General features: G+C 53.6%; 3 protein-coding genes and 1 long non-coding RNA gene across 7 annotated transcripts; 1 reads left to right on the top strand and 3 right to left on the bottom strand.

Moving 5' to 3' along the window:
- Positions 1-1,906: 1,906 nt before the first annotated feature.
- Positions 1,907-4,954, bottom strand: LOC118589605. The gene is made up of 3 exons (XR_004945679.1): positions 4,696-4,954; positions 3,559-3,665; positions 1,907-3,329 (listed from the first exon to the last, which is right to left on the bottom strand). It is a non-coding gene; the product is annotated as an uncharacterized LOC118589605 (long non-coding RNA).
- Positions 2,354-7,642, top strand: LOC118589604 (probable low-specificity L-threonine aldolase 2). 3 transcript variants are annotated; one of them, XM_036197042.1, is made up of 7 exons: positions 2,354-2,672; positions 4,113-4,196; positions 4,703-4,791; positions 5,197-5,382; positions 6,163-6,300; positions 6,458-6,650; positions 7,095-7,642. In XM_036197042.1, exons 1-7 carry the CDS (start codon positions 2,471-2,473, stop codon positions 7,376-7,378), a joined length of 1,176 nt encoding a protein of 391 aa, XP_036052935.1. In that variant the 5' UTR covers positions 2,354-2,470; the 3' UTR covers positions 7,379-7,642. The 3 variants fall into 3 exon arrangements, with proteins under 3 accessions (XP_036052935.1, XP_036052936.1, XP_036052937.1); XM_036197043.1 differs by lacking the exon at positions 6,163-6,300 and having other exon boundaries at positions 2,401-2,672; XM_036197044.1 differs by lacking the exon at positions 2,354-2,672 and having other exon boundaries at positions 4,308-4,791.
- A 2,448-nt stretch (positions 7,643-10,090) lies between these two features.
- On the bottom strand, positions 10,091-14,726 carry Tmem235 (transmembrane protein 235). 2 transcript variants are annotated; one of them, XR_004945676.1, is made up of 5 exons: positions 14,371-14,726; positions 13,765-13,845; positions 13,145-13,282; positions 10,438-11,580; positions 10,091-10,393 (listed from the first exon to the last, which is right to left on the bottom strand). XR_004945676.1 is itself a non-coding variant. In XM_036196871.1 (4 exons), exons 1-4 carry the CDS (start codon positions 14,546-14,548, stop codon positions 11,339-11,341), a joined length of 639 nt encoding a protein of 212 aa, XP_036052764.1. In that variant the 5' UTR covers positions 14,549-14,726; the 3' UTR covers positions 10,091-11,338. The 2 variants fall into 2 exon arrangements, 1 of the variants encoding a protein (XP_036052764.1); XM_036196871.1 differs by having other exon boundaries at positions 10,091-11,580.
- Positions 14,727-19,306: 4,580 nt separating this feature from the next.
- On the bottom strand, positions 19,307-25,039 carry Birc5 (baculoviral IAP repeat containing 5). The gene is made up of 4 exons (XM_036197696.1): positions 24,871-25,039; positions 24,222-24,331; positions 22,227-22,344; positions 19,307-19,789 (listed from the first exon to the last, which is right to left on the bottom strand). The coding sequence occupies exons 1-4, from the start codon at positions 24,979-24,981 to the stop codon at positions 19,691-19,693; spliced, it is 438 nt and encodes a 145-aa protein (XP_036053589.1). The 5' UTR covers positions 24,982-25,039; the 3' UTR covers positions 19,307-19,690.
- Positions 25,040-26,872: the final 1,833 nt, after the last annotated feature.

Below are 26,872 nucleotides of genomic sequence, written 5' to 3'. Positions count from 1 at the left end.
GGTGGCCATTCTCCGGTTCTGCCATCAAAGGGAGGTGCCTGCTCTTTTGTCCCCTCTCTCCCCTGAGAGCTCTCATGGCTGCTCCCAGCCCATCCACCCCCCCCCCTTCCCATGGAGTCTTCGCTCCCGCCCCCCATTTCCCAGCAGAAGTGCTGGAGCCAGACAATGAGATAAGGGCTTGTTTTCTAAGGACTGGAATTCGGGAATTAGGCAGAGCTTGTGGGTCAGGGCCAGAGCACCCTGCTATGGGGAAGCGGGGAGCCTTTCTATTAGGTGGAAGGCCCTAGGGCCCCAGGCCCACAGGGACTTGACCTCTGCACCCTTTTAGGGTGGCTCTGCTAGGTGTTTGGGAGAGGGGAAGAGTCCCTTACAGTTGGCTTTGTCCCTGCAGGTGACCTCTGGGCTGCATCTCCACCCTCCTCACTTCTCCAGCCCCCTGGACTTCCAACAGGGTCTGCCACCTTACTGTGGCCCAAGTAGCTCTCTCCTCCTCCATTGCCTGCTTAGGACACTGCCCTCTCCTCAAAAACTGTTGCTTCCTCCAGGAAGCCTGCCTGGAGGCTGCTCCCTCCCAACACACCACTGGCAGACACAGCAGGAGGAAGACAGAGTGACAGAGAGGGGACATAATCAGCATCTGAGACAAGATGAAACCCCTGAGAGGTACCTTGTTAGATTAGGGCCTCTGCTCCATGAGGCCCTTTTCAGACTGGCTTGCTCCCAACCCACCAAACAGATAACTAGCAGGGCTGAGCCCCCAACCTCCTAGTATGAGGGAAGGTCACTCTTTGGTCCTGGTAAACCAGAGTGTACCCCACAATAGAAGCACCAAGCTCCAGGGCCTTGCAGCTCCAACATCAGGCTAACTAGCAAACTCTCCCAGGAGCCTGGCACAGGGTCAGTGCCGGAAGAGTACATCTTCCCATCCTCGCCAAAGTAGGGGACCGAGGGCACAGCTTGTCTCCTGGAAGCTGGAAGTGGAGTGGGGAAATCTTATTTTTCTTGCTTTTCTGAGACAGAGTCACTCACTCTAGTGCAGACTGGCCTGAAACTCTCAACCATCCTCCTGCCTCAGCCTCCCAAAGGACTGGGGTTACAGGCGTGAGCTACCACACAAGCCTATCTTTTGCAGTGCTGGGGAATCAATCCAAGGGTCTCATACTTGCTATGTAGGTGGTCTGTCACACAGTGTTCTCGGGTGTGACTTCCATGGAAGCATCTTGTCTCTCAAGGCAATGGTGTAGGAAGGAAGGGGATTTCTACATGCCTCTGTGACTCTGTTTCCCATTACGCCCTGGGAGATTATACCTCCAGCCCCAGTTGAAGACATTCTTGTGTCCCCTGCCTGGCACCTAGTTAGTGCTCAGTAAAACCATATTGAAGGCTGGACATGGTGGCTCATTCTTGCTATCCCAGCACTTGGGAAGCTGCAGGGGGATTGTGTAGAGTAAGTTTGAGGTTAGTATGATTGTCTACAGCATGAGATTGTCTCAAAAACCTAACAACCCCCCCAAAAAACATTGGAGAGATGGCTCAACACTAAAAAACACATAATACTCTTGCAGAGAATCTGAGTTTGGTTACTAGCACCCACATCTGTAACTGCAGCTCCAGGGTGTCCAAAGCCCTCTTCTGGTCCCCAATGGGCAACTACACTCATGTGCACATACATCACACACACACATATACACATCATTTTAAAAGTTTTAAATTCATTTTATTGAGAGAGAGAGAGAGAGAGAGAGAGAGAGAGAGAGAGAGAACTGGAGATGTATCCCATTCAGTAGAATGCTTGCCTAGCATGCACAAAGTCCTAAATTCAGCTCCCAACACAGCATAGTCTGGGCACGGAGGCACACACCTGTAATCCCAAGCAGAACAGTCAGAAGTTCAAGGTCACCTAGGCTACACAGTGAGTCTAAAACTAGCCTGGGATACATGAGACCCTGTTTCAGAAGAGAAAATTTGAAAAGACTCTTTAGGGGCAACATGGTACCATATATGATTCCTGGACTTTGAGGAACTCCCAGCGGCGTTTACAGTGTGTTTTCCTCCGGTGTGAAGAAACAAGGACTGTGAAGGGCTGGACAGTCGGCTCAGCAGTATTCCCAGCACCCAGGTTGTTTAGGGGCTGGACGCTTAACTAAGTTAAATTTTCAGTGTCAGGAGCAGTGCCAGGTACACGCTAAAAGTCACCTGGACGTCAGCGGCATAAAAGATTACCCCTTCAGCAAAGCAAGGAACTATCATCCCAAATTCTCTGCACGGCGAACACGAACTACAATTCCCAGCATGCTGCGGGACTCACCATACTGTACAAAGTTCCAGAGAGAACTACGACTCCCAGAGTGCCCTGGGCCCACCCAGCTCGGGTCGGTGCCGGGTCAGAATAGTCCAGCCTCACGGATACCCCGCAGGCCCGGAAGAGTGTCCACCGCTCCTGCAGGCGATCAAGGCGGGTACCGCAGCCATGTTCCGCAGACTGGCCCGGGCCGCAGTCCCGGGGCTCAGGGTGCCCTGGGCGCGGTGGTCTAGGAACTGGGCGGGGGTCCCAGCCCAGGTGGTAGACCTGCGCAGCGACACTGTGACCCGGCCAGGGCCGGCCATGAGGCGCGCCATGGCCGAGGCGCTCGTGGGAGACGACGATTACGGCGAAGACCCCACAGTCAGCGGTGAGCCGGGCGAGCGGCCCGGGGTAGGGGTCCTTGCGGTGACCCCGGGGCGCTCTCCGTGGTGCTGATAGGAGAACAGTATGGACGCAGAATAATGCCTCACATGGCATTTGAGGACGCACCTACAAGCTAGGTGGTGCACCCTGTGCCCCTGTTCGTTCTCTGGGAGATCCTTGGAAATGCAGACTCTTGAGCTCCGCGTTGGACTTAGGGAGCCAGAATCTGCATAATAACACTGGGTGATTTTTGGCCACTGTCACTCAAATGCTCAGATGGGTGTTGTCCAGTCTTGCAAAGAAAGGCTCTGAGGTGCCCCGTACCAGGAACAGGGAAGAACCAGAGTTTGAGAAGGTCTGACTGATGACTTGAGACTACTCTCCTGCATCCACTGACTGACTTCACAAAGACAAAACCAATCGAGGGAAGGTTTCTGGGCTTGCTGCACCTTCCCAGGGACAGAATTTCATAACCAGGGTAGATAGTCACTGTTAAAGTGACCTCTAGTGTTGCTGGGATGTGTTCAGCTTTGGGGGATCCAGCGATGAACCACAGATCACCACTTTGACCCCTGGAGACCTACCTGTTTGTGGGCCCAGAGATTACTGGGGTTGTTACCAGGAACTTCAAAGATGCTGAGCCACTCTGTTCAGCCGACACCTGGGGTGTAAACAGGTCCCCACATCAAGGCTGGGGAGGTGCTGGCCTTATGGGGGCTGGGGAGATGCCTTTCGAACCAGGGGACTGGGAGGAGGAAAGAACAGAGCTCCCTGTAGGTTGAGTGGAAGCGTTCAGGGTGCAGGTGGGGACACAATCTAGATCACTTCAGCACTGGGTGTCATGCCACAGAGGGAAGCCACCACGGGCTTTAGACGGGCCTTTCACTCACCCACCAGCTGCACCCCTTTATGCCCTGCCAGCTCCCCAGAGACTCTTCTTTCGTGGTGATGTGGAGAGGAAGTCTGCAGGGAAACCGCAGGGCCTCACCTGCCAGGGCTGATGGGAAAGGAAGAAAAACAGGTGTGAGGTTGGGTGGGAAATGAGTTCAAACCACAAGAGAGTTTCGGTAGCCTGAGGCAGAGGACTATGGCCCAGGAGGATGTGACATGCAGAGAGTTGACAGAGAGGCCTCTGGACATGGCACGTGGTTACCAAGACCCAGACTGTACGGAGGGTAGATGGGCCCCAACCCTGCCCATGGGACCATAGGCTCTCATCTGAGCACATGCACTTTTTTGGAGGAGGGGTTTAAGACAAGGTCTTGCTATGTAGCTCAGGCTGCCATCAAACTCAGTCATCCTCCTGCTTCAGCAGAGCCCTGGAATTACAGGTATAGACCATCACACCCAGTAACAAGTGCACCTTGAACTGTACCAGAGTACAGTGGCTCTGAGCAATTGTTGATAAGACATTCTCGCCCTACTCTCCCTTCTCCCTTCTCAGAACTGCAGGAAAAGGCTGCAAAGTTGTTTGGGGTGGAGCAGACCCTGTTTGTACCCACCAACACCATGGCCAACCTTATCTCTGGTGAGTGTCCACCCCCCCCCCCCCCCACTCCCCCACCCACCCCCACCCCGAGCTGGGGTTTGTGGCTCTGGTAGATGCATTCACACACTCCTGGGTTTCTTTCGGATGCAGCCAGTGGAGCACCCTGGAAGATGGTAGCAGGAGGAGTGAGGTCTGCAAGTCTCTGCCACTCCCTAGCTCTTCCTCCTCCTCAGTCTTCTGATGGGGCCTGGCCACTGCTCGTGCCCTGGACTGCCTGTTCCTGGGGACAGCACTCGGGCACTCTTCCCTGTTGGGAATGTTCTGCAGTGGGCCACAGGGCTCTGATGCAGGTTGATAATGTCCAGCATTTACAGCAAAGCCATCCCAGGGTCGTGTAGCATGCCAGCCTTTTCTTCACATGGCAGTGAGGTATCTTATGGGGTGCTCCTTGCTAACTGAGAAGCAGTCTGACCACACTGAGCAGGCAGGGGCAGTGGAACCCTCTTGGACCCAGTTCCAAGTCCTGCCCTCCTCCTACCTATCAGTGATGTGTCACTGCCGGCGCCGGGGTTCCCAGGTCCTCCTTGGGCAAGAATGCCATCTCCACGTCTATGAGCAAGGCGGGGTGGCTCAGGTAAGGACCGGACACCACTTCCTTGGGACTTGGGACATCCTCCAGCCAGCTGGGATGCCAAGGTAGGCATCTGCTTCCCAGGCACCAGGCTGGACCCAGCAGAGGGAAGAAAGGGGAGGGCACAGGGAAGCAAGGAAGGGAGACGGGAGGGAAGGCCTGGGCCCAGATTTGCTCCTCTGGCTTGGTGCCTTACTGCCCCCTAGTGGGCAAATGGAGCACTAGCACTCCAGAAAGAAGCCAAAGGAGGACATCTGAACAGAAAAGCAGCCTCCCCAGCTAGGATGCTGTGTGCAGTTGCTCAGAACAAAGACTCTGGGTCCCAGAGGTGTCTCCAACTACAGAGCAAACTTCCTACTTGGAGGTGCCACTGGACCCACCTGATCCAGTGTCCTCTCCCACCTGCAGATTGCTGGAGTGCACTCCCACCCCCTCCCAGACATGCCCCATGGCACCCTGGACCTGAATGAGCTAGAGAGGGCACTCACTCGGGGCTTCGGGAGCTCCTACCATCCAGTCTGCGAGCTTGTGTGCCTGGAGAACACACACAGCAGTGCCGGCGGCCGGGTACTCCCCATTGACTACCTCCGCCAGGTAGGCTCCCACCCAGCCAGGCCCCAGTGCCAGCGAACTCTTGACTTCCTGTGCCCCTGAACAGTCCCTATCCCTAGGGACAAATCCCCTCTGACACATGCTATGGTACCACTGGTGGTCTGACTGTCAGGGAAATGTACTGGTCCTAGGCTGAAAGTGGCACGGGGATTTATCACTCAGGCTCTTGGTCTATCTGGGCACAGAAACATCACATGTGTGCATCACAGGGTGATTTCTCAGGTCCCAAATACACAGAGCCACCAGGCTTCTGACTCTAGACCCCTCATGGTTCCTCAAGATGCCAAGCTCTGGGGAATACTGAGATGGCTCAGTGGTTTAGAACAGTTGCTGCTCTTCCAGAGGTCCTGAGTTTGGCTGGGTCACAACACCTGTAACTGCAGCTGCAGGGGACCCAGTCCCTCTTCTGGCCTCCATAGGCACACCACCATCCATGGCATACACCCACACACAAACACATAAAATACAAAGAAACTTTGAGATGGCTCAGTGGTTAAAAGCAGTTGCTGCTCTTCCAGAAGACCTGAATTCGATTCCCAGCAGCCACATCAGACAACCCACAATGTTCTGTAACTCCTGGGGACCCCAGTACCTCCGATTTCCACAGGAATTTGCACGCATGTACATATCCACATGCAGACACATCCTAGACTAATTAATAATAAAAACAATAATTTACAAAATCTTTTTAAAAAATGATGCCAAGTCCAGATGCCCTCCCTACACTGGCCCCTCTGACCTTTGCCTGACCTTTGCTCCCAGGTGCGCCTCCTGGCCCACACCTATGGAGCACGGGTCCACCTGGATGGGGCGCGGCTGATGAATGCAGCCGTGGCTCTGCGTGTGCCCCTTGCCCGCCTTGTGGAGCACTGTGACTCTGTATCCTTCTGTTTCTCTAAGGTAGGCTGGCCTTCCAGAGGCAGGGGGTGTGGACACCCGACTGAGGAGTTAGACCCCGGAGCTCCGGGCCTTCCAGAGCCTGCCAGACCTGCTGGCCCTGGACTGAGCAGCACACACCCCCTCCCCACCTCCAGGAGCCTCTCCTCTCTTCCCTTAGGGCCTCGGTGCCCCGGTGGGGGCTCTGGTAGGGGGATCCAAGGACTTCGTTGAAGAAGCCTGGCGCCTCCGCAAAGCCCTGGGTGGAGGCATGCGCCAGGCTGGAGTACTGGCTGCAGCTGCCCTGGTGGGACTGGCTGAGGCAGAGGAGGTACTGCCAAGGGACCATGAGAATGCCCAGAGATTCGCTAAAGGTGCCTGGACCAGCCCCCACCCCAACTCCCCTTTGCTCCCTACTATCTGGGCCTAGATGTCCCCAGCAGCAGGACCAGGTCCCCAGCAGATCTGCACCCCCAAGCTTCTAGGATGGGACCTGGGTCTTCTTGCTTCACAAGGCCCTACTCTGTGGGGCACCCAGCTGAGTCAGGGGCCAAGACAGCATGGAGCCTCCAATGTGGGCCTTTTGTGCATTTTCTAAATTTTCCTAACAGTCCTTTGCCATCCCCACATTTGAGACCCAGAGAAGTAGAAAGCAGGATTCAACTCATGTTCCCAAACGCCACATCAGGACTCAGGGTCTGCTTGCCCACAAGATAATCACTGGGCTGCTCTTCTGCCTCCCCTGAGGGGCAGCTCTGGTGGGGACCCATGGATGGGCCCCGGGGTTGGGGTATACTCATCACCATGTCTGGCTCCAGGACTCCAGGCCCTGGCATCACCCATTTGCTCTGTGGATCCTGCCACTGTGGAGACCAACATGGTGCTGGTGCAGGTGGCTGGCCTGCCTCCTACAGAGCTGTGCCGGCGCCTACAGGCTGTGAGCACTGAGGAGGTGGTTCAGACTGGCTGTGCCGTGAGTGTGCTGCTGTTTCCCTGGACAGAACACTCTGTGCGGACTGTGTGGCACCGAGATGTATCTGCTCAGGACACTGAACTGGTGCTGAGGAAATGGGAGTTTGTGCTGAGAGAGTTGATGCCCTGAGGTCAGGGGACCAGAAACCCTGTGCCCTGGCTAGGATTGAAGTGGGGAATAAGGTGCCCCAAGCCATTAGCCTGGTGAAGGCCGGTTTTTCAGGGGGATGATGACACCACTCAGCCTCTGGTTTCCTCCAGCAACTCTCATGTGACGGCCTCATTCAGTCAGGAATAACCAGGCATAGGCTGGGATAAGATGTGGCTGAACATCCAGAGAAGGAAATGGCCAGGCAGTGGTGGCACACGCCTTTAATCCCAGCACTTGGGAAGCAAAGGCAGATCTCTGTGAGTTCAAGGCCAGCCTGGTCTACAAAGCGAGATCCAGGACAGCCAGGACTGTTACACAGAGAAACCCTGTCTCAAAAAACCAGAGAGAGAGAGAGAGGGGGAGAAGGAAATGGACCCTAGGGCTGAGGATATGTAGTGTGCCTGCTTCCTGGTGTACATAAGCCCCGAGTTCAATCCCCAGCATTGTATAAACAGGTGTGTCGACTCACATCTGTAATCCTAGCATGTTGGAGGATTAGAAGTTGAAGGTCATTCTCAGCTACACAGAGTTCGATGTGAGTCTGAGCTACAAGAGACCCTATCTCCAAACAAACAGATCCTTAACATGGTTGGCGAGTTATCAGAGATGGACTGTAAAATAAAGTGTTGAAGGAGCTGTGTCGGTTACCTTTATGTCCTGGCTAAATACATGACAGACGCAACAGGTTTGAGTCCCAGCACCCACACAGTGGCTCAACCATCTCTAACTCCAGTCCCAGGGGATCTGACACCCTCTTTTGGCCTCCACTGGCACCAGGCATGCATATAATACATAGCCATACATGCAGACAAAACACACACATAAAATAAAAAATAAAATGAAAAATAATTTCAGTATTGGAACTGGAGAGATGGTTTAGCAGTTATGAGCATTGGCTGCTCCTTCAGAGGACCTGGGTTCGATTCCCAGCACCCACTTGACTACTCCCAACCATAACTCCAGTTCAGGTGGAGATGGTTAAGAGGCTGCTGTGGTGTGCAGGATGATCAAAGGCAGAGGCAGGCCATCAGTGTGGTAATGCAGCGATCGCACCTGGAGAAGAGCAGGAGCTGCAGCAGGACTGTCTCTCCTCAGCCCTCACAAGACTCCAGCTGTGTCTAGGCCTAGTGTTTGGGGCTCCCCGGGGCCCAGAGCTTTTCTCCTGTGCCTGAGGTGGTGGTAGAGCATAAAGCCAGTGCCTTCTCCTTTGACTTCCCATACTGCCTTCAGGAGACAGGCACTATGCGCTAACCCACTGCTGAGAAAGGAAACTTCCCCCGACAAGCTGGTACCTCAAGCCTGCAGGAATACCTCACTAGTTCTCAGAGTTTCTGGTCTTAGCAACTGAAGGGTTAGCTTAAGCTTGGTTTGAGCTTCCCTAATCAATGAATGCTCTATGTGAGCCAACTGCCTCCATGGCGGCTTGTCTGTACCCCGGCCTTATACCCGTCTGTCTGGGCAAGCCTCTTCTCACCCCAGCCTCAGTGCAGCTGGCTCCCTGTGCAGCTGGCTACCCCTAGCACCAACAACTGAGAGGCTGAAGCAGAACCTGCAAGGCATTGTCTGCTTTTCCCTCTGTATCCCCAGGTCAGTTCAGACTTGGTGTGTCAGAAAAAGGCCTGAAGGGGAGGAACCATCTTCCAGCCATCTGGAGGCTGCTGCTATAATGTGTGGATGCTGGCTGAGATGAAGTCTGCATCCAGGAAACACCGAATCTGTACAGTTCAGGCTCTGGTGGCATCAGAGGATAAATGGCCAGAGGCAGCCATGGCATGCCAGAGGGAAGGGGAGAGCAGAGCATTTGCAGACAGTGGGTTCAGAGGTAGTGAGCCCTGTGCTGCTGTGGGGCCCCCTGGCTGGGCTCACATTTGGCTGCAGGAACTGAGGCACACTCACATGGAAAGTGAGTGCCCTGACTGTGAGGCCTGGCTGCCACAGGGGCTGGCTTTTGTCTTACACGGTACCACTGGAGCCTGCTGTCTGTTCGCATCAGCTCTGAGCTGCTGACTCCTCCCCAGGAAGCACTTGCCTACCTTTTCACCAGGTCTCCTAGCCCAGCTACCCAGTGAACCATGAACCAGGACAAAACCCTTGGGCCAGTTACTAAGAAGACTGGTCCATCAGAGCAAAGGCCTCAGCTAGCTTCAGTAAGGCCTACATCTGGCTGCATGCCCATGTGCATAGGCACATACCCGTAGGCAGTTGTGGGGGTCTTCACAGCCATTGTGTGGGTCTTCCCCAGTGTCACCTGGAAGCCTAAATTTAGCCACCCACATTCAGTGGGCTGGAATTTCCAAACTGGCTTCCAGCAGACAGATACCTCAACAAATGTTCACGGAGCCAGACAGGAGAGGCTGTAACTTTCCTCCAGCTCCCGGTGAGCCAACCCAGCGCCTGCTGAGGCCCGAGGCTCCTCTCCATCCCTGGAGCTAGGAAGAAGGCAGTTGTAGCTGCAGCACATGACAGAGTGCACATATCAGTGATGACCAGAAACACACACTGGTGTGTGTGTTCACCCTTTAACATCATGAGAAATGAGTATGGATTACCTACTTTGAAGAATTCTGGGCTGGCCCTGGTGATGTATATCGGAAATCTCAGCACCAGGGAGGCTGGGCAGGAGCCAGGAGTTGAGGCTTTGTCCCTGTGCCTCCTCCCCAAAATAATACACATTGCAGAAAGAGAAAAATATACACATCACAGCTGATTTATTCAGACACTCAGCGGTGCTCCTACATGGGATGGCAAAGATTAGAACACAATTGGAAGGGGGGTCGCCGTCAGTTCCAGACCTTTGCCCTCGGTAGGTCACATTAAACCCTACAAAGTACTCCCCTGCTCCCCAGGAGCTTCCCATGTCCTTAGAGGCTTGTGGACTGCTGGGACCAAGCCTTGACAAGTACTACCTTCCCTAGTGCATACCCAAAGGAAGAGCCTTGACAAGTACTACCTTCCCTAGTGCATACCCAAAGGAAGAGCCTTGACAAGTACTACCTTCTCTAGTGCATACCCAAAGGAAGAGCCTTGACAAGTACTACCTTCCCTAGTGCATACCCAAAGGAAGAGCCTGCACCAGCATCAGGGCTGTTCAGGGCTTTTGGGTACTGCACAGCCCCTAACTTAACAGCCATCCACTGTCCAGTCACGTAAACACAGGTCTGCCCCCTCTTATGTGGCCAGAGATGATTCAGTTCCCACCTATGTTGTCCCCAAAAGGGAGCAGGCTGCAGGCAGCCTGTGAGCTGACCCATCCATGCCTGCAGCCAAATCCAGCAGAAGTAGAGATCCAGCAACCAGGAGGCAGGCAAGGCATGGTCCCAGCTCAGTCATCCTCCTGGTTGTTGCTATAAAGAGGAAGTACCAGGCCAGCAGGGCAGCAGCATGCACCAAGACAAGGATTGAGATGCGAAGGGCCACCCTGCCCAGAAGCACTGCAGTAAGTAATCCACTTGGGGGCTTGAAAACAAACCTAGACTGTACCTCCCATTCAGCCCCAAGCCTCCTCCCCGGCAACCTCCCCTTGGGAGAGGGAACAAAACAGAACCAGGTGTCAAACTGCAGTGACACCCGGATCTGCCATCTGTTCTCGGGTTTTCTGGCCTCAGTCTCCCTCTCTGTGGCATAGGATGACAGGACGGAGAGGTAAGGAAGCACTCAGGCAGTTCCTAGTGCAGACTGGGACTGTCTCAGCTCCTGAGGGTTGGAGTGGTCTGCGCCCCCAGAGTAAGAGCACGCCCTGAGCACCCAGAACCCTGAGGCACCCCAACAGACTGTGCCATGACTTGAGAGACTGGCTATCATCTGCCTTTCTCATGTCCAGCTGAAGTGGAAAGAGCACTTCCCCAGCATGCCACCCCAGGGCACCTTCCTAGTCAGGATTCCAGCAAATGCCAAGAGTGCCTGAGCCTTCCTTCTCCACACAGCCCGCCACCCTGGGACTCAGATGATCACGGAGTGGGGCATTCCTGGGCGTTGGCTCAGGCTGAGGAATCGGGCAGCTGTGAGCAGGAGGGCACCACTGAGCACCTCCAAGGCACAGGAACCCCAGGCCAGGGCCAGTGACCAGCCAAAGCTGATGTTCACACTCTGCACGTGCTGTACACCATACAGGCGGGCAGTCTCCACAAATGCCAGGTGTGAGTAGCTGATGTAGATGCTGACCCCTGCCATGGTCAGGGCACCTGGGGAGAGAGGGGCAGCAAGATTGCTCCATGTGTCACCAGCAGACCCAACTTTAGGTTTCCACTCCCCTCTCACTAGCTCTTGGGCAGTGGTGGTGGTGGTGGTGGTGGTGTGTGTGTGGGGGGGGGGTTATAACAGCCTGCAGCAAAAGCCACAGGTTTGGTCTGGGGAAGCGTGGGAAGCAGAACCTGATGCACTGTACTCTGGGAGAGGTGGGGGATGCGGTGGGCACGCACGCACGCACGCACGCACGCACGCACGCACGCACATGCGCACACACACAGTGGAATGGCCACAGTCTCAGGCTCCCCAGGAGCCAGCACAGCTGTTGTCTGTTGTCCACCACACCTGTAGCCCCCAGCTCCCTGGAATGGCGACCTGTCCCCCAGCCTTAGCCCTCTTACAGCATATCTCCCAGCTGGTCCCTGGAGCCTCTGCTGACAACTCCAGATCCATCTGCCTCTGCTCCTGATATCCTGACTCAGCGGACCCAGTCCCCCAGCTCCTTCCCTCTGAGGGCAGGAAAGCTGTGGTCAGCCTCCCCTAGAAGCTGCCTTTTCTGACTCTCTACCAGTTTCTGTACTTGAAGAAAAATGCAGAGGCTCCATGTCACCGTGAAGTTTCCCAGGTAGAACCCCAACTCCATTACTGCTGCTGGTGCCTTCTTAATTGTATTTGGCACTCGAGTCTCCTGGGTCAAGGCTATAGCAGATATTTTGATTACCCTGATTTCATTCTCTAGAGACCTGGGTCTGAACATCTGTCTGTCTCATTAGTTTGTGGCTGCGGTTCGCTCTCTCAGGTCCATCCCACTCCTAACAACGGTCTCCTGAAGAGCCCAGTGTCCCCCGGAGGGAAGCAGGCTTGTTGGAGATCTCATCAGCGTAGTCACAGCCGTAAGAGTAGGACTGGCCTGAGCGACAAGCCAGCACAAACCTCGTCCAGTCTAGAGGCTGCTGGGAACGGACCCCGCAGGGCCACCTACCCACTTCCGGTGACAGCTGGAACGACTGTCCCAAGAAGCACTCAAGGGGACCTGAGCATCGGTTTCCTTCTGGCTCTGGAAGCCGAGGGTGTCTAACGTGCTGAAGTGGCCCTAAGAAGCCTGCAGGGAGCTCTTGGCCTGGTGCTGGGGCTGGTCACAGCCTGGGTCTAGAGTAAGAGCCAAGGATAATATGTCCCTGCTTGCCCTGCTCTGTCTCAAGACCCCTCTGCCATAGCCTTGGGGTCCTACTTAACTCCCTCTCACCTGGAAGGAGAGAGGAGCAGATGGGGTCCAGTCCCGCACCCCTCTTCTTGCACCGTCTGCCCACAGAGCTAATCTTGAAATCACCATGGAGACCCTGAAGTCTCCCAGGCCAAGAAGCTCCACCCTGGTGTTCCTGTGCATCCAGGCCCCAGCCAGAAGCCCTGCCCCTCAGCCAGCTCTAGGGTATCTCTGTTGGGGGGCAGGGGCTCTCCAATGTTCAGAGGGGAATAGGAGCCAGGGTAGAGGTAAATGAGAGTCACAGGCCCACTCCCAAGATCTGCAGTTCCAAGATCCTCCAAGGGACCTCGACTTACCCCCTAGCAAGAAGTAGCAGCCAGTGAGGAGCAGCAGAGGGACACTCTGGGACAGGGAGCTGAGCAAGCCGCAGACCCAGCCACACACGATGAGGATGAGGCTCAGAGGAAGGACCACCATGACTGTGCGATGCAGCACTGTGGGAAGAGGGTGCTCGGGGCAGGCAGAGGGGCTCCTCTAAGGAGCCAGAGATCCTTCATCTGCTCAAGTCACCAGTGGGGTCGAGCAGATGCCCATCTCCATAACAACATGAGACCCCCCCAGGCTGAGAGAGACTCTGCCAATGCCCCCCCCCCCATCCCACCTGCGGCCTCTGGGAGCAGCAGGTTGTCTGTGGCCATCCAGCTAGAAAACTGGCTAGTCCAGAAGGGGGATTTGTGGGCCCCGTGAGATTTAGTCATGCTCTGAGCTGGTTCACATCCTCAAAGGCAAGGGAAGGCTCCATGGAAAAGGAACTGAGGTAGGAAGAGGACAGGGCAGGCTGGTATTCCAGCGTCTGTGGTCAGGGGGCTATGATGGGAACACCCTTAGGGTCCCTGAGGCCTCAGAAGCAGTTGGGTGGGCTGGGGTGAGGTGGCTGGGGTGAGTGGTTTGATCCCAGACCTGCCTCAAGACTCACAGAGAAGGTGCTGTATTGAGGGGGAGGCTTCCAAGCTGTCACTGGCAAACGGGTCAATCAGGGGCACACAGCTGTTCTTCCCTGAAAGCCAAGGTACAAACGGGGGCCGGGCAACACGAGTGCCGTAGCCTTGGGTTCCTATTTAACTCCTGACTGAGCCCCTGGCAGCTGGGCCCCAGCCCTCGGTGTTCTTCCTCTGACCTCCATGGAGGCATCTAGACCTGGAGAGGCTGAGGAGGTACAAACTGTCAAGTTACCTGGAAGCAAGGAGCAGAGCCACGGTCCACCTGACATGTTATCTCCAGATGCCACCGGAACTCTTTACAGCCAGGCCCCAGAGGAAAGCTCTTCAGGACTTAAGGAAGCATAGCGCCAGTCCCCCCCCCCCCCCCCCCCCCACCACTTCCCACCCATGGCCATGATGGCAGCCCGGCTGTCACCCAGCAACTTGAGGGGAGACTGTGATGGGACTGAGAGACTCCCTGGGGAGCAGACCAAGATGCCACAGAGGCTTAGGAGGAGGGAGTTATGGGGCAGGAGGGCGGGGAATAGAAGTGGGCCAGGTGGGAGGGGAGGAGGACTGGGGGGTCTCAGGGTGCAGCTCACCTTCGCAGGTGCGCCAGAGCCCAGAATGTGAGGAGAGCTGCTGCGCACCACCGGGGCCGCCAGGGTTCGCCACCTCCAGGATGTACCAGTAGTCGCTGGCGACCGCAGCTGCCAGCAGCGCGAAGCTGAGCAGGGCGCCCAGGGCTGCGCTCAGGAACAAGGCGGCCAGGAGGGCCATACTGGCAAGAGCCCCGCAGCAGCCGGGTAGGGATGCAGGGTCGAGTGGAAAGCAGAGCTACGGATGGCCTGCAGGGGGTGGCAGGGAGCTGGAGACGAGGGGGACTGTGGGCTGGGGACAGTCAGGGTTCCGGACAGAACTGACCCAGGCTAGTGAAGGCTTAGGCGGTGGGAGACTCAGCAGGAGAGGGCATGGGAGGGGCGTCGAGGAGCAGACTGGCTAGGAGGCGGGCAGGGGCGGGAGAGGCGCTGTACTAGGCTCCTCAGCTACCGCTGCCTTCCGGCCACCGGGACTGGCCAAGGTCACCAAGGGGAAATCTAAGGTCTTGCAGAGCTGGGGACAACAAAGCTGGGTTCAAATCCCAATGTTGCCACAAACTAGTAGACACAAGCATGCCCACCCTGCTGTGTGGTGCAGGAAAGACAACAGAGGTCAGTCCAAGACTGCCCCCAGGAGGATATACAGCAGCAGCCAGCAGCTGGACCACACCAATCACCAATAGCTCCTAGAAGAATGGAGGGGTGTGGGGGTGCAGACAGACCCAGGGTGTGACACATCTCAGCTTGGGGTCCTGGTTTTCATCAGTTCTGAGGATCAATGGGATACGCTCCCTGCAGCAGGGGAAAAAAGCATTGTTTCTGTGCAACTTGCTTCAAGGGCACACACTCACAGGGCACACACTCACAGGGCACACACTCACAGGGCATTTACAGGGCATGCACCTATAGGACATTTACCTACAGGGCACACACCTACAGGGCACACTCGTATGGGACACACAAAGAGCCCTCAAGGACAGGAGTCGGATGCCAACAGCAGGAGAGGCAAATGGGTGGCAAAGAGGCCTCAGCCAGGAGGAAGCCAGGCAACTGAAGCCTGGGTTACATTCCGGAGAAACGAGAGGGCCTCTAATCACTGCCCTGGGGTGGACAGAGCCTGCAGACAGGGGCCAGAGGTGGTCTTTCTTGAACAAAGGAGCTTTGTGACTCAGGTCAGCCAAGCCTTCACTTCTTGGCTGAGGAATATAATCCCAAGATAAAAGCAATCTTAGTAGTTATTAAAACAATATTTCAAGTGGAATTCAGACAGCGCACAGAATCCTCCCAGTATTTTGTGGCTGTCCTTTCCACATGTACACCAGGCCATCCCTGTCCACATGTGCTGTGTGACAACCCCTGCAGTGGGCACTATCCTGAAGATACCCCTGCTTTGGAGCCAGGTAGTAGCCAATGGCTCAATGACTGGGAAAGACTAAGAATCCAGTGAGTGCTCCAGGAGCAGCAGCCCTCCCAAGGCAGAAGGAAAGGGAGAAAGGAGACTCTTCAGCCCCAAACTGATTACAGCCGAGGAATCAGTGCGAATCCTGCAAACTTGAGGTCACCTAGCTGTTATCTCACAATGTAACAACAGCAAGAATCAGCCATGCTTTCTGTCTGTCAAATGCTCCTTTTATAGAAAATGTGGATTGACGTGCTGGTCCTGTCTCCCTCCCATCGAGCCCCCCTGCTCCTGAGCTGGTTTGCAAAGGTTCTTGCTTCTGCTACAGCTCAAGCAGGTCTAGTGCAGCTGTTAGGGTGGACAACAGCCACACCCGAGGCCACTGCTACCCTGCAGGAAGTGACTGCAACAGGCATCCACTAGTTCCCTAATGTACTAATTTCCTAAAGCTGAAGGGCTGGAAGATGGCCTGCTGAGCAGTCCATACCCACTTCATTTCCAACCCTGGGTCTGTGCAGCAGAAGCCACCAATTAGATTGTCTTCTAGGCAGCAGGCACTGGTCCCTGAGGGGTGGCTCTAATGAATTCTACCAGCGTGCTTCCCCAACTGGACCCAAAAGACACCAAGCCCAGTATGAAAAGGTGCTGCTTTAGAACGACCCAGTATTCATTACATGTAGTCTCATCAATGTGTAAGCCATATTAGGCAGGCTGTGTGCCTACCTCTGGGTGCCAGGGACTCTTCAAAGCCAGCATAATCCATCATCACAGAAGTCAAAGACAGGTGGGCTTCTGGGGGAAGTCAGTACAATCTTGAGTAATGAAAGCAAGGCTGTATGCAAGCCTCTTTTCTTTAACTAGGTCACATTTGCAGCTGGAACAGGAGTCTGTTTCTAGTGGAAGCCATCTGGCTGATGAGCCTTCTGCTCCAGGCTAACTCTGGCTATTGCCTCTAGCCTGAGTTTGGGAAAGCAGTTGGAACTGTCAGCTAAATTACCCTCCAGCAGCTTGGCATCAGCTATATGACAGCTCATTTTACTGAGCCTGGCAAACATCCTCCCACAGAAGATGAACCTCAAATTACTGTCCAACGGGCCCATTCATCTACCCAGCATGCAAGATGGAGCTGGCTAAGCCCAGCAGATACAAGGGCTCTCCAGAGTTGGAGGGCATAGGCCAGAAACACACAGCTTTTCATCTTACTTGAACAAACAAGGCTGCAGCCAAGCCTCTGTCCACACATGCTAAGGAAGCACTCAGCTGGGTCCATGTGACCATGGCTAGGGGCAGTAACTGGAATAGCAGGTGGTCCCAAACCAAGTGGAACCCACAGGTTTATGAGGCTCCACTTGCTGAGCGGGCCTCAGAAATCATAAAGAGCAGAGGAGTTGGAGGAGCTATAGGAGAGCAGGGCCATCAGCACGGGTGTGAGAGGTGAGGAGCTGTGTCTAAACAGCTGCCCAGGGAGCCCGCCACCAGCCAGGGCTTTGTGTGGGAAAGATGTTTCTAGCACCATGTCCCCCGGCTCTTCCACCAGACTGCACTTGCAGTGAGCAGAATGCACACCTCACTCCTGCCCTGTGCACCTGCCTGTGCTGGTCCAGCTGGTAGCTTCTGATGGGCTCGGATGACAGGATGTTGCCACCCAGGGTGCTCCAGCACATTTGCCCAAGGTCCTTGATGGCCTTTTACCTTCTTGATGTTTAGAAAGCAAGTAGACATTCTGTAAACTGACTTCAGGAGATGGGGTCCTGGGTGCAGTACCAGGAGTTCAGAATGCATTCAAACTAATGTCACCACTTTGGTGACTAAGGGGCAAACAGTCCTTTGGGGGCTGAGACTGTTTGATCTCTCCCTGATGAAACCTGACAAGCCCCAGACTGAGCCAGTGGGCAGGAAACATGCAGCTGTGCTGGCTCCTGACTTTGTTCAGGACAATTTTTGCCTATGTGAGACAGGAAGGTCCTCAGTGCCAGGCTGGCCTCTGCACAGATGTCTTGTCCCTGTCCAGGACTTGGCCCCACCTAGGCTCAAATGTCCCATCTTGGTGCTTGCCCGTGACCTGGATGAGCTCTCACACCCATGCTGTCGGCTCTGCTCTCCTCTAGCTCCTGTGATCTTTCTGATTCTGTGTGGTAAGATGGGAATAAGACAGAGACCCAGCTTGTAATGTGGTGCCACGGTTCCCTTACTTTCTTTGAATTACTGTTGCACAGAGCTATCCTAAGCCCTCAGGGAGGCCACCAGAATGTCTTAGGTGGTTCTGGAGACATCTGGTGGTTCAGGCCCCAGATGTCCAGAGCAACTCCTGAGATGGCCGCCCCAGAGCCATCTAAGTGAACACAGATGCACACACCACGCAGTGGAGGACTCAGTGGACTGAATCCTTTACAAATGCCTCATCCTGAGCCTGGGCCTCGCTGGGCTGCTGTAGAACCAAAGCCTGGTACTGAGATGGCCGGTTTGCTTTACCAGTGCTCTTCCTGAAGTTAAGCTGCAGCCTGGGCCACTCGGATCTGCTGGAAGCCTCTGCAGGCCACCTGGGCTGTCATTTCTAACACCGCTTTACGCCCTCCTGGGTTCTGAAAGTCTTAGTGGCTTCCTGTGCTGACCTTCCTGGAGTCAGTGAGGCTGGGAACCCAGGGAGGGGCGGAGCAGACCCAGACTCTGGGGAAGGATGCGTGAGCCTCAGCTGACCAGCATGGTCTGCATGGGATATACACAGCTATGAATCTGTACCCCAGTCTGTCTTAATTCTACCATTTCAGTCACAGTGGGGTGCGCTTTTCCCACATGCTTGGAGACCGGTCACATAACCATGTGTTTGAGCAGGATGTCATATGGTCCAGGCTGACCTCAGACTCCCTATGTGTAAGTTAGAATAACCTTGAACTCCTGATCCTTCAGCCTTCACTTCCAAAGTGCTGGGACTACCAGGGTGTGTCAGCTCACCTGGTGTCTTCGTTTATTTTGCTGTGTGATAAACTGTCCGATGAAAGCACTTGAAGGGAGGAGTGTTCTGTGGCTCACAGTAGAAGGTGCAGTCCATCATGCTGGGGAGTCAGGATGGCAGGGTCAGGAAGCAGATGGTCAGTCAGGACACTGAACAATGATGAATGCTGAGGCTCAGCTCTCCATTTATATAGCCCAGGATCCCGTGTCAATTAATATGATCAAAATAATCCCCCAAAGGCTCATCTCCTAGTGATTCTAGACCTGCCATGCTGACACACTATCACAACTGCCTTGCAGACGTTCCATTAGGACAAGGAAATCCTGTCTGTGAGTCAGGCTGTACTCCCGGTGCCTTTTATTACTGTTTGATTCTGCAGCTTGTGCTGGGATTGAAGCTTAAATACCACCGAATTTATGACCTCCTAACATAAGACAAACACCTGTGTGCAGCAGCATACACCATGTCTCAGCACCTGGTAGGCAGGGGCAGCAGGACTGAGTTCTGCCCTGTCTCAAAAAAAACCCAACCATTTCCCCAAGACAGAAAGAGCTTGCCATCCACTTTTCAAGTATTTTATTCCATTCCCCTGTAGTAGAAGATTCACAGCAGAGGACAGACAATCGCCAGCACCACAGAGAACCATAGCTACAGTGCACAGGACGTGTCAGCTACCAGTATGGAAACACGAAGACCAGAAACACCGATATGACCCCGACCCCTCAGGTCCTGCACTGGACACTGCCCTCCTCACCCACTCCTGTCCTCGCCGCCTCAGTCCAGGTCACCACACAGCAAAGCCAGAAAATGAAGAGGGAGACACACAGGCTGAGCCACTTCCAGGGAAAACGAAAATAATATTTGACATCCAGTTTCAAAATACCGTTCTTTCTTTCTCTAGGACACTGCTGAGAGAGGCCTGGGCTGGGAAAGCCGGGACACATGGATTAAATGTGGCATGCTGCTCAGGTTCAGGTTGCCCCAGATAAGGAAGCCATCTGCTCAATGGAGTGGCGGACAGTCTTGGCTGTTTCTTCGAATTCTTTCTGCTTGCTGTTGGTCTCCTTTGCCTGGAATAATGAACGGACACATCAGGGCTGGGTATGGCCTGGAGGGAGGGGCCTGCCTATGAGCGAGGCCCTCGTCCATGACCAGCATGACAAAGTAACTACAACAATTATTAAAAGGAAAGTTATTGTGTGTGTATAGCTTGGAATTGAACCTAGGGCCTTAGCATAATAAGCAAATACCCCAACTTTTTTCTTCCTTTTTTTTTTTTTTTTTTAAAGATTTATTTATTATGTACACAGAAGAGGGCATCAGATCTCATTACAGATGGCTGTGAGCCACCATGTGGTTGCTGGGAATTGAACTCAGGACCTCTGGAAGAGCAGTCAGTGCTCTTAACCTCTGAGCCATCTCCCCAGCCCCTTGTTTTTTTTAAAGAAATAAGGACTCATGTCACCCAGAATAGCCTTTACTTATAATCTCCCTCCAGCCAACCAAATTAGTTGAGATTACATCCTAGGATGGACTGTACCATTTGCCACCAAGCCAGAGTTAAAGAGAACTTAATTTTTTGTTTTGTTTGGTTTTTCGAGACAGGGTTTCTCTGTGTAGTTTTGGTGCCTGTCCTGGAGCTCGCTCTGTAGCCCAGGCTGGCCTCAAACTCACTGAGATCCGCCTGGCTCTGCCTCCCGAGTGCTGGGATTAAAGGTGTGTGCTTGCACCACCGCCACCCAGCCTGAGAACTTAAAAATACTAAATTGGGGGCTGGAGAGATGGCTCAGTGGTTAAGGGCACTGGCTGCTCTTCCAGAGGTCCTGAGTTCAATTCCCAGCACCCACATGGTGGCTCATAGCCATCTGTAATGAGATCTGGCACCCTCTTCTGGCCAGCAGGCATACATGCTGACAGAACACTGAATACATAATAAATAAATCTTAAAAAAAGAAAAAGATCCTGGAAAATGGCAGTGCTCCTTCTGGTGGGCACACCACAGACCCACAGAGCTACCACCTTAAAAACTTCCAGAGGGCTCAGCTGTTAAGAGCACTGGCTGGTCTTCCAGAGGACCCAGATTTGATTCCCAGCACCCACATGGTGGGTCACAACCATAGGTAGCTCTAGTTCTAGGACAGCCAATGCCCTCTTCTGACCTCCGCAAGCAAAACACCCTATACACACAAAATAAAGTATAAACAAATAAATGGGGTGGGGATTTAGCTCAGTGGTAGAGCGCTTGCCTAGCAAGTGCAAGGCCCTGGGTTCGATCCTCAGCTCCACATTAAAAAAAAAAAAAAAAATGTCAGTGCACACTTTTAATCCCAGCACTTGGGAGACAGAGGCAGGGGGATCTCTGAGTTTGAGGCCAGCCTGGTCTACAGAGTGTGTTCCAGTGCAGCCAGGGCTACATGGTGAAGCCTTATCTCAAAAAAAAGGTTGAGTCTGGAGAGATGGTTCCCAAGTTAGGATCACTGGGTAGTGTGTCTTTCCTTCTGAGTGCCTTTCTCTTGACTCTGTGCCCAAACTTGTATTAGATATCTTTATTAAACCCAACTCTACTTAAAAAAAAAAAAAAAAAAATCAGTAACGAAAAGAACACCATGTGGTAGGGACTTTGAGCAGCAAGGCCCACATTCCTCTCTCACTGTCCCCAGAGTGTGTCTGAGCATGCTCCGATCCAACGCCTACTCCAGGCCTCCCTCCTCCTGACAGCAAACTGTCATCCTCAGTGTCTAGTATCACAGTTATTTCATAACCAGCTCCACCAAGGAACACAGCTTACAGCTGAAGAGAAACTTTGATAACCACAACAGCAGGTCCTAGCCTCTGCCTTGCAACACAGAACTACGTAGGGCCAGGGCCAGCTGCAAGTCAGCCTTCACGCATCAGGGACAGAGCGGCGCATCTAGCTCCTTCTCAGTGTTTTGCCAGTAAACCCCTCCCAGAATCTCCCCCCTAAGAGGTTGCCAAAGTGTAACACATAAGAACACAGGCTACCTGGTTAAATTTGAACTTCAGATAAGCAGTGAATAACCCCCACAAAATGTGGGGTGTTGGCACAGAGAGGCAATGTTTACTATGAGCTCTGGCCTCTGGCCAACCTAACTCTTCATGCTTGGCTGCATGGGAGTCACCTTCTTATGGACTTCCTGCCTTCCCAACTAATTCCATGTGAATGGACAAGAGGTAAAGTTCAGCTGGACCTCTGCTTCTGTCCCTCTCAGCCATCACTCGCTGCCGTCCCAGAAGGACCCGCCTGTGTCAAGAGCGTCCCACAATGGCTGCCACTCAGGTGAGGTGATTCTACTCATCCTCACCCCCACCATTTCCTAAGGGGACAGATCTTCTGACTGCATAACCCCAAAACCACACCCCAGGTCAGTTCTGCCTGTGCTCTAACTCCACACGCCCCCAAATGTGGAGAGCACTTCCTAGGACAGATCCTCCAGGGGTTCTGGGGGACCGGCTTTGCTCCCAGTCCTTATTCTCAGTTATACATACAATTTTGTTCTTGGCTCTTTCTTTGTCCAGTTTCAAAAATTCACTGAGGGTTAGTTCTTCAAACTGCTTCTTGACAGTAAGGAAGGCACACCCAGGCGAGTGCTTCTTATGCTCCTCTCTAGAAAAATCAATAAACCAACACGTCAAAAGAGCCAGTGGCTGCTCATCACTGACAGCCCATCTCTGAGCACCACGGCTGTCCTTGGCACACCCTGCTCTGTATCAAGAGCAAGGCATCCGGTCCAAAATGTACCCCAGGAACACCCCACACAGCCCAGCTTCTCTCTGCTGTGTCTTCCCTATGGCTAGAATATTTTTCTGGAGTCCTTTAGCAATCACTATGGAAGGTTGTATGATTTAAACTCAGAAGAGCTGGAGAGATGGCTCAGTGATTAATAGCACTGGCTGGTCTTCCAGGACCTGGGTTTGGATCCCAGCATCTGAAGGGACTCTGGCCAGCCTGGGCCTGGCAAACACGGCTCTGGCAGGCTTTGCCCTTCTCTCCATCCCCTCTGCCATGCTAAAAACTGTTAGATTGCACTTCTAAAGCTAGCACCCAAGGTCTATTCCCTTATTTGGCCACTTCCTCCTCCTGAGGCTGACTACCAAGGTCCAGCTATCAAAGCCCCCTTCGGCTCACCTAATTAACATGTCCAGTTAAAATTAAACACCTCACTCTAACACAGCGTTTCCCCTTTTCCCTTTATAAATGCTGTTTGCCTCGTGTCTCATCTGTCTCCTCTCTACTCAGAGGCAGTCCTTTGCCCCGCAGGACAATACCCCTGCTCCTTCCTTTGTCCCCTTCCCCTTGGATGACCAGGGCTCCTTTACCACATCCCAGCCCATTCTAACACAGACCTCCTCCCCTTCTTCTCTCCCAAAAAATGACGCCTCCCAAAATTTGCTCCTGTTTTCTGCCTGAGTCAGAAAGCAGTCACTTTAACTTTTCTTCCCCGCTTAATGAAGGATCTCTCTGTGAAAACAGGTGTTTGGGTGTGGCCTGTGCCTAATCCGAGGTCTGGATGGAAGCCCACCCCCTGCTGTGTGGGAGTCCCCTCCAGCACCCACAGGATGGCTCCCACCATCTTTAACTCCAGTTCCAGGGGATCTGATGTCCTCTGAAGGTACCAGGCACGCACATGGTACACAGATATACATGGAGGTGAAACATGCATACACAGAAATTTAAAATCTGGGCCACCAAAATGGCTCAGGTGAGGATGTTTGCTGCCAAACCTGTTCACCTGAGTTCAACCCCAGGGATCCACATAGCAGGAGAGAACTGACTCCCCGAAGTTGTCGACACCCACCATGAAACCCATACCCAAACATACACAAAACAAAACATAAAGTAATAATAACATAAAAAAAATCTGTAGCTAGAGATGGGATAGTGGTTAGGAGTCTTCGCTGCTCTTCCACAGAACTTGACTTCAGTTCCCAGCACCCACATCAGGGGTCTCATAACTGACTGTAACTCCAGCTCCTAGGGATCCCACACCCACACCAACGGCAGAAATGAAGACTCACATGTGTGCATTCACCAAAACAAACAAACAACAAACGAATCTTTAAAAATCTCAGGCAGGCCAGGCGGTGGTGTTGGCACAGGCCTTTAATCCCAGCATGCAGGTAGAGGCATGCAAATCTCTGAGTTTGAGGCCAGCCTGGTCTACAGAGGAAGTCCCTGGACAACCAGAGCTACATAGAGAAGCCCCCCTAAAGCAAAAATCAAAACAAATACCTCAGGCAAAACCATGCAAGTTGGCAGCACGATGGGAAACTGAGGAAGACATTGAGAATTCAAGACCAGTCTGAGCTATATAACAGGTTCAAGGACATCCTGGAACACATACCAAGTTAGGAAGACCATGCTTTTCTACTAACTTCAATGGTTAGTAGAAATGGTTTTTCCCAACTCCAGTTCAACCCAAAAGGCTCCCAATAAAATTAGGGCACCAGAAAACCCACTGAGAGTAACCTGCAGGGACTTACATGGGGTTGTCATCGGGTTCCCAGCCTTCCAACTCCTTAAAGCAGAAAAAACACTGGGCCAAGTCAGGCTCATTCTCGGTAGGGCAGTGGATGAAGCCAGCTTCCGCCATCTGAAAATGACAGCACAGCTCGTGAGCAGAATCAACAGTCTAGTTTTTGTTTGTTTGTTTGTTTGTTTGAGACAGGGTTTCTCTGTGTAGTTTTGGTGCCTGTCCTGGATCTCACTCTGTAGACCAGGCTGGCCTCGAACTCACAGAGATCCGCCTGGCTCTGCCTCCGGAGTGCTGGAATTAAAGGCGCGCACGCTATCGTTCCTAGAAGTCGTTCCGGGCCTAGAGCTGGGGCGGCCTCCAGCCGGAGACAATGGAAAGAGACCCTGCCTACACGGCCTAACAACAGTGGGGCTAACAGCCTCAGTGGTTCAGGCAGGCAGAAGGCTGGGGAGAAGTGGGGTGGCCTAGTCGAGGGCAATGCAGTCTTTTCATGTCCTGGGCCGAGCAAAGCAGCTTGGCTAACAGTGCGAAGCGAGGATTGGGGGGGTTCTGATCCCGGGTCCAACCACTAATACACAGGCCCAGGGAGGAGTCGCTCTAAAGCTGGGGCGGAAATGTCTGCGTGGGCGCTGAAGCCCGAGCAGGGGAGGGCTCACCCGCTCTGGGGTGCAGGAGCAGCCCTCCAGGAACGGCCAGTTCTTGAAGGTGGAGATGCGGTGGTCCATGAGATACAGTTGCCAGGTCGCGGGGAGAACCGGGGTCTCCATGATGCTGCCGCCAAGACGCCTGGGAGCGTGATTCAAAACCCGCGGGCGGCGCCGTGCCCCAGAGCATGCCGGGAGCGCCCCGCCTCCGCATCGTGGAAGCCACGCCTTCTGGCAAGTCTTGAGCCGCCTTCTGGGAGTGGCCGGCGCGGAGCGTGCTGGGAGTTGTGTCCTCTGCGGCGGTGCGTCCTTGCAGTTGTGTCTGGGAACAGATAGCCGCAGCTCCTCAACTGCCTCCCAGAAGACGCGGGAGTGGCTGAGGATAGCGGATTGGCCTGGGGTGCCTCTGTTAAGCCTCTCTGCTGCAAGTGCCCATTTGCTCTCTTCTTCCTGCAGCCGACTTTCCTGCTTCAGGGTTTGCAGGCTCTGGCTAGCTGGATACATCTGCAGCCCCCACCCAGCTTATGTCGGAACGGAAGTGCTTCCGATTCTACTCACACGCTGGTTGGGGACACTCTTAGGAAGACAGGGAGACCCTCCTCCCTGCAGCCGCTATCCTTCCTGTAAACATCCTGGGTGGGAGGCAAGGTCTGTGACTATTGTAGTAAGTGGTGGTGTATATCTTCTAATCACAGCACCCAGAGGATAGTGAGTTCCAGGTTCTAATATGTCTCAGAGGGGGAAAAGAAAGTCAATGCGTATATAGCTCTGAGACCATCAGCTTGGCCCAGACTAAAGAGAAACCGCCATACACCACTACAGTGAGTCCAGGCGCAGAACAAAGCTACAACTTCCCGGATATGACTGCTGGCTGAGCTTGCTGCTGCTGAGGCTCCTTTGCAGCAGACCCCTTTACAGTATTTCTGTTCCGGTCACCGCCTGTGGTTAGAGTTTCACACAGTGGACAACAGTCTGGACAAGTCTGGAAACACAGTCCTGGTTGGCATTGCAAACAAGTGCACTGATACTTTATAGTTTGGTCTACAATTTAACCTTAGTAGGCTCCCTGTCAGTTGAGGGATGTGGGCCAGATCATCTCACAGATTGTGAGGAAGCACAGGACCCTCACATGTACTATTAGGGTCCACAGATCACTCCACAAAAGACCACCACTCACGTACGTAAAAGCAAGAGCATTTATTTCTCAAGAGAAGGACTCCTGCATGCAGGGGTCAGCCACACAACAAAATGGTGATGACCCCCAGAGAAGCTCTCAGGCTCCTTTGATAGACATCCAGGAGGGGATTAGGTCATCGTAAACATGACTGGCCAAGCAAGCAGCAGCCACACTAATGTTTGGGATTGGCTGGGGCTGTAAGTGCTGATCATGCCTGGTATACAGTATCTCCCTGACCTGCCTTATCACAAACAGAAACTTAACTGAAACTCAGGCCTAGTAGAGGCTGGAGCCAGGAGAACTCACCACGGTGCTACCATGGCCTCTCATATCCAACCGGGCAGCTGGAACAAGAGTGTGTCCCAAAGAAACCTGCGGAAAGTTCTTCCTAGGGTCCCTCCCAGCACTTCTCACCACCCAACCCTAAACCCAGGGCCTGAGTTTGTTTGTTTTTGAGACAAGGTTTCTCTGTGTAGCTTTGGACCCTTTCCTGGAACTCACTCTGTAGCCCAGGCTGGCCTCGAACTCACAAAGATCCACCTGCCTCTGCCTCCCGAGTGCTGGGATTAAAGACATGTGCCACCGCCGCCCAGCAGGGGTTGAGTTTCGCTTCCCTTCTCCGAGCTTCTCTTTCCTATATCGTACTGCCTTTTCAGCACATGCTCTCTTGGTCTCTTGGTCCTAGGCCCTCTGCTCCTCTCTTAGTCCCCTTCCTCTTCTCGTGGTCCCATTCTCCCTTGTCCTCTCTTCTCTCTTCCTCTCTCCCTTTCTCCATCCATGGCCAAGTTCAATCTGGATTCTTCCAGATGTCTCTGGCTGTACATTCCCTCGTATCTA

This window comes from Onychomys torridus, chromosome 8 (genome assembly GCF_903995425.1).
Source record: "Onychomys torridus chromosome 8, mOncTor1.1, whole genome shotgun sequence".
NCBI classification, from domain to species: domain Eukaryota; kingdom Metazoa; phylum Chordata; class Mammalia; order Rodentia; family Cricetidae; genus Onychomys; species Onychomys torridus.
This window is presented reverse-complemented; position numbering and strand designations above follow the sequence as displayed.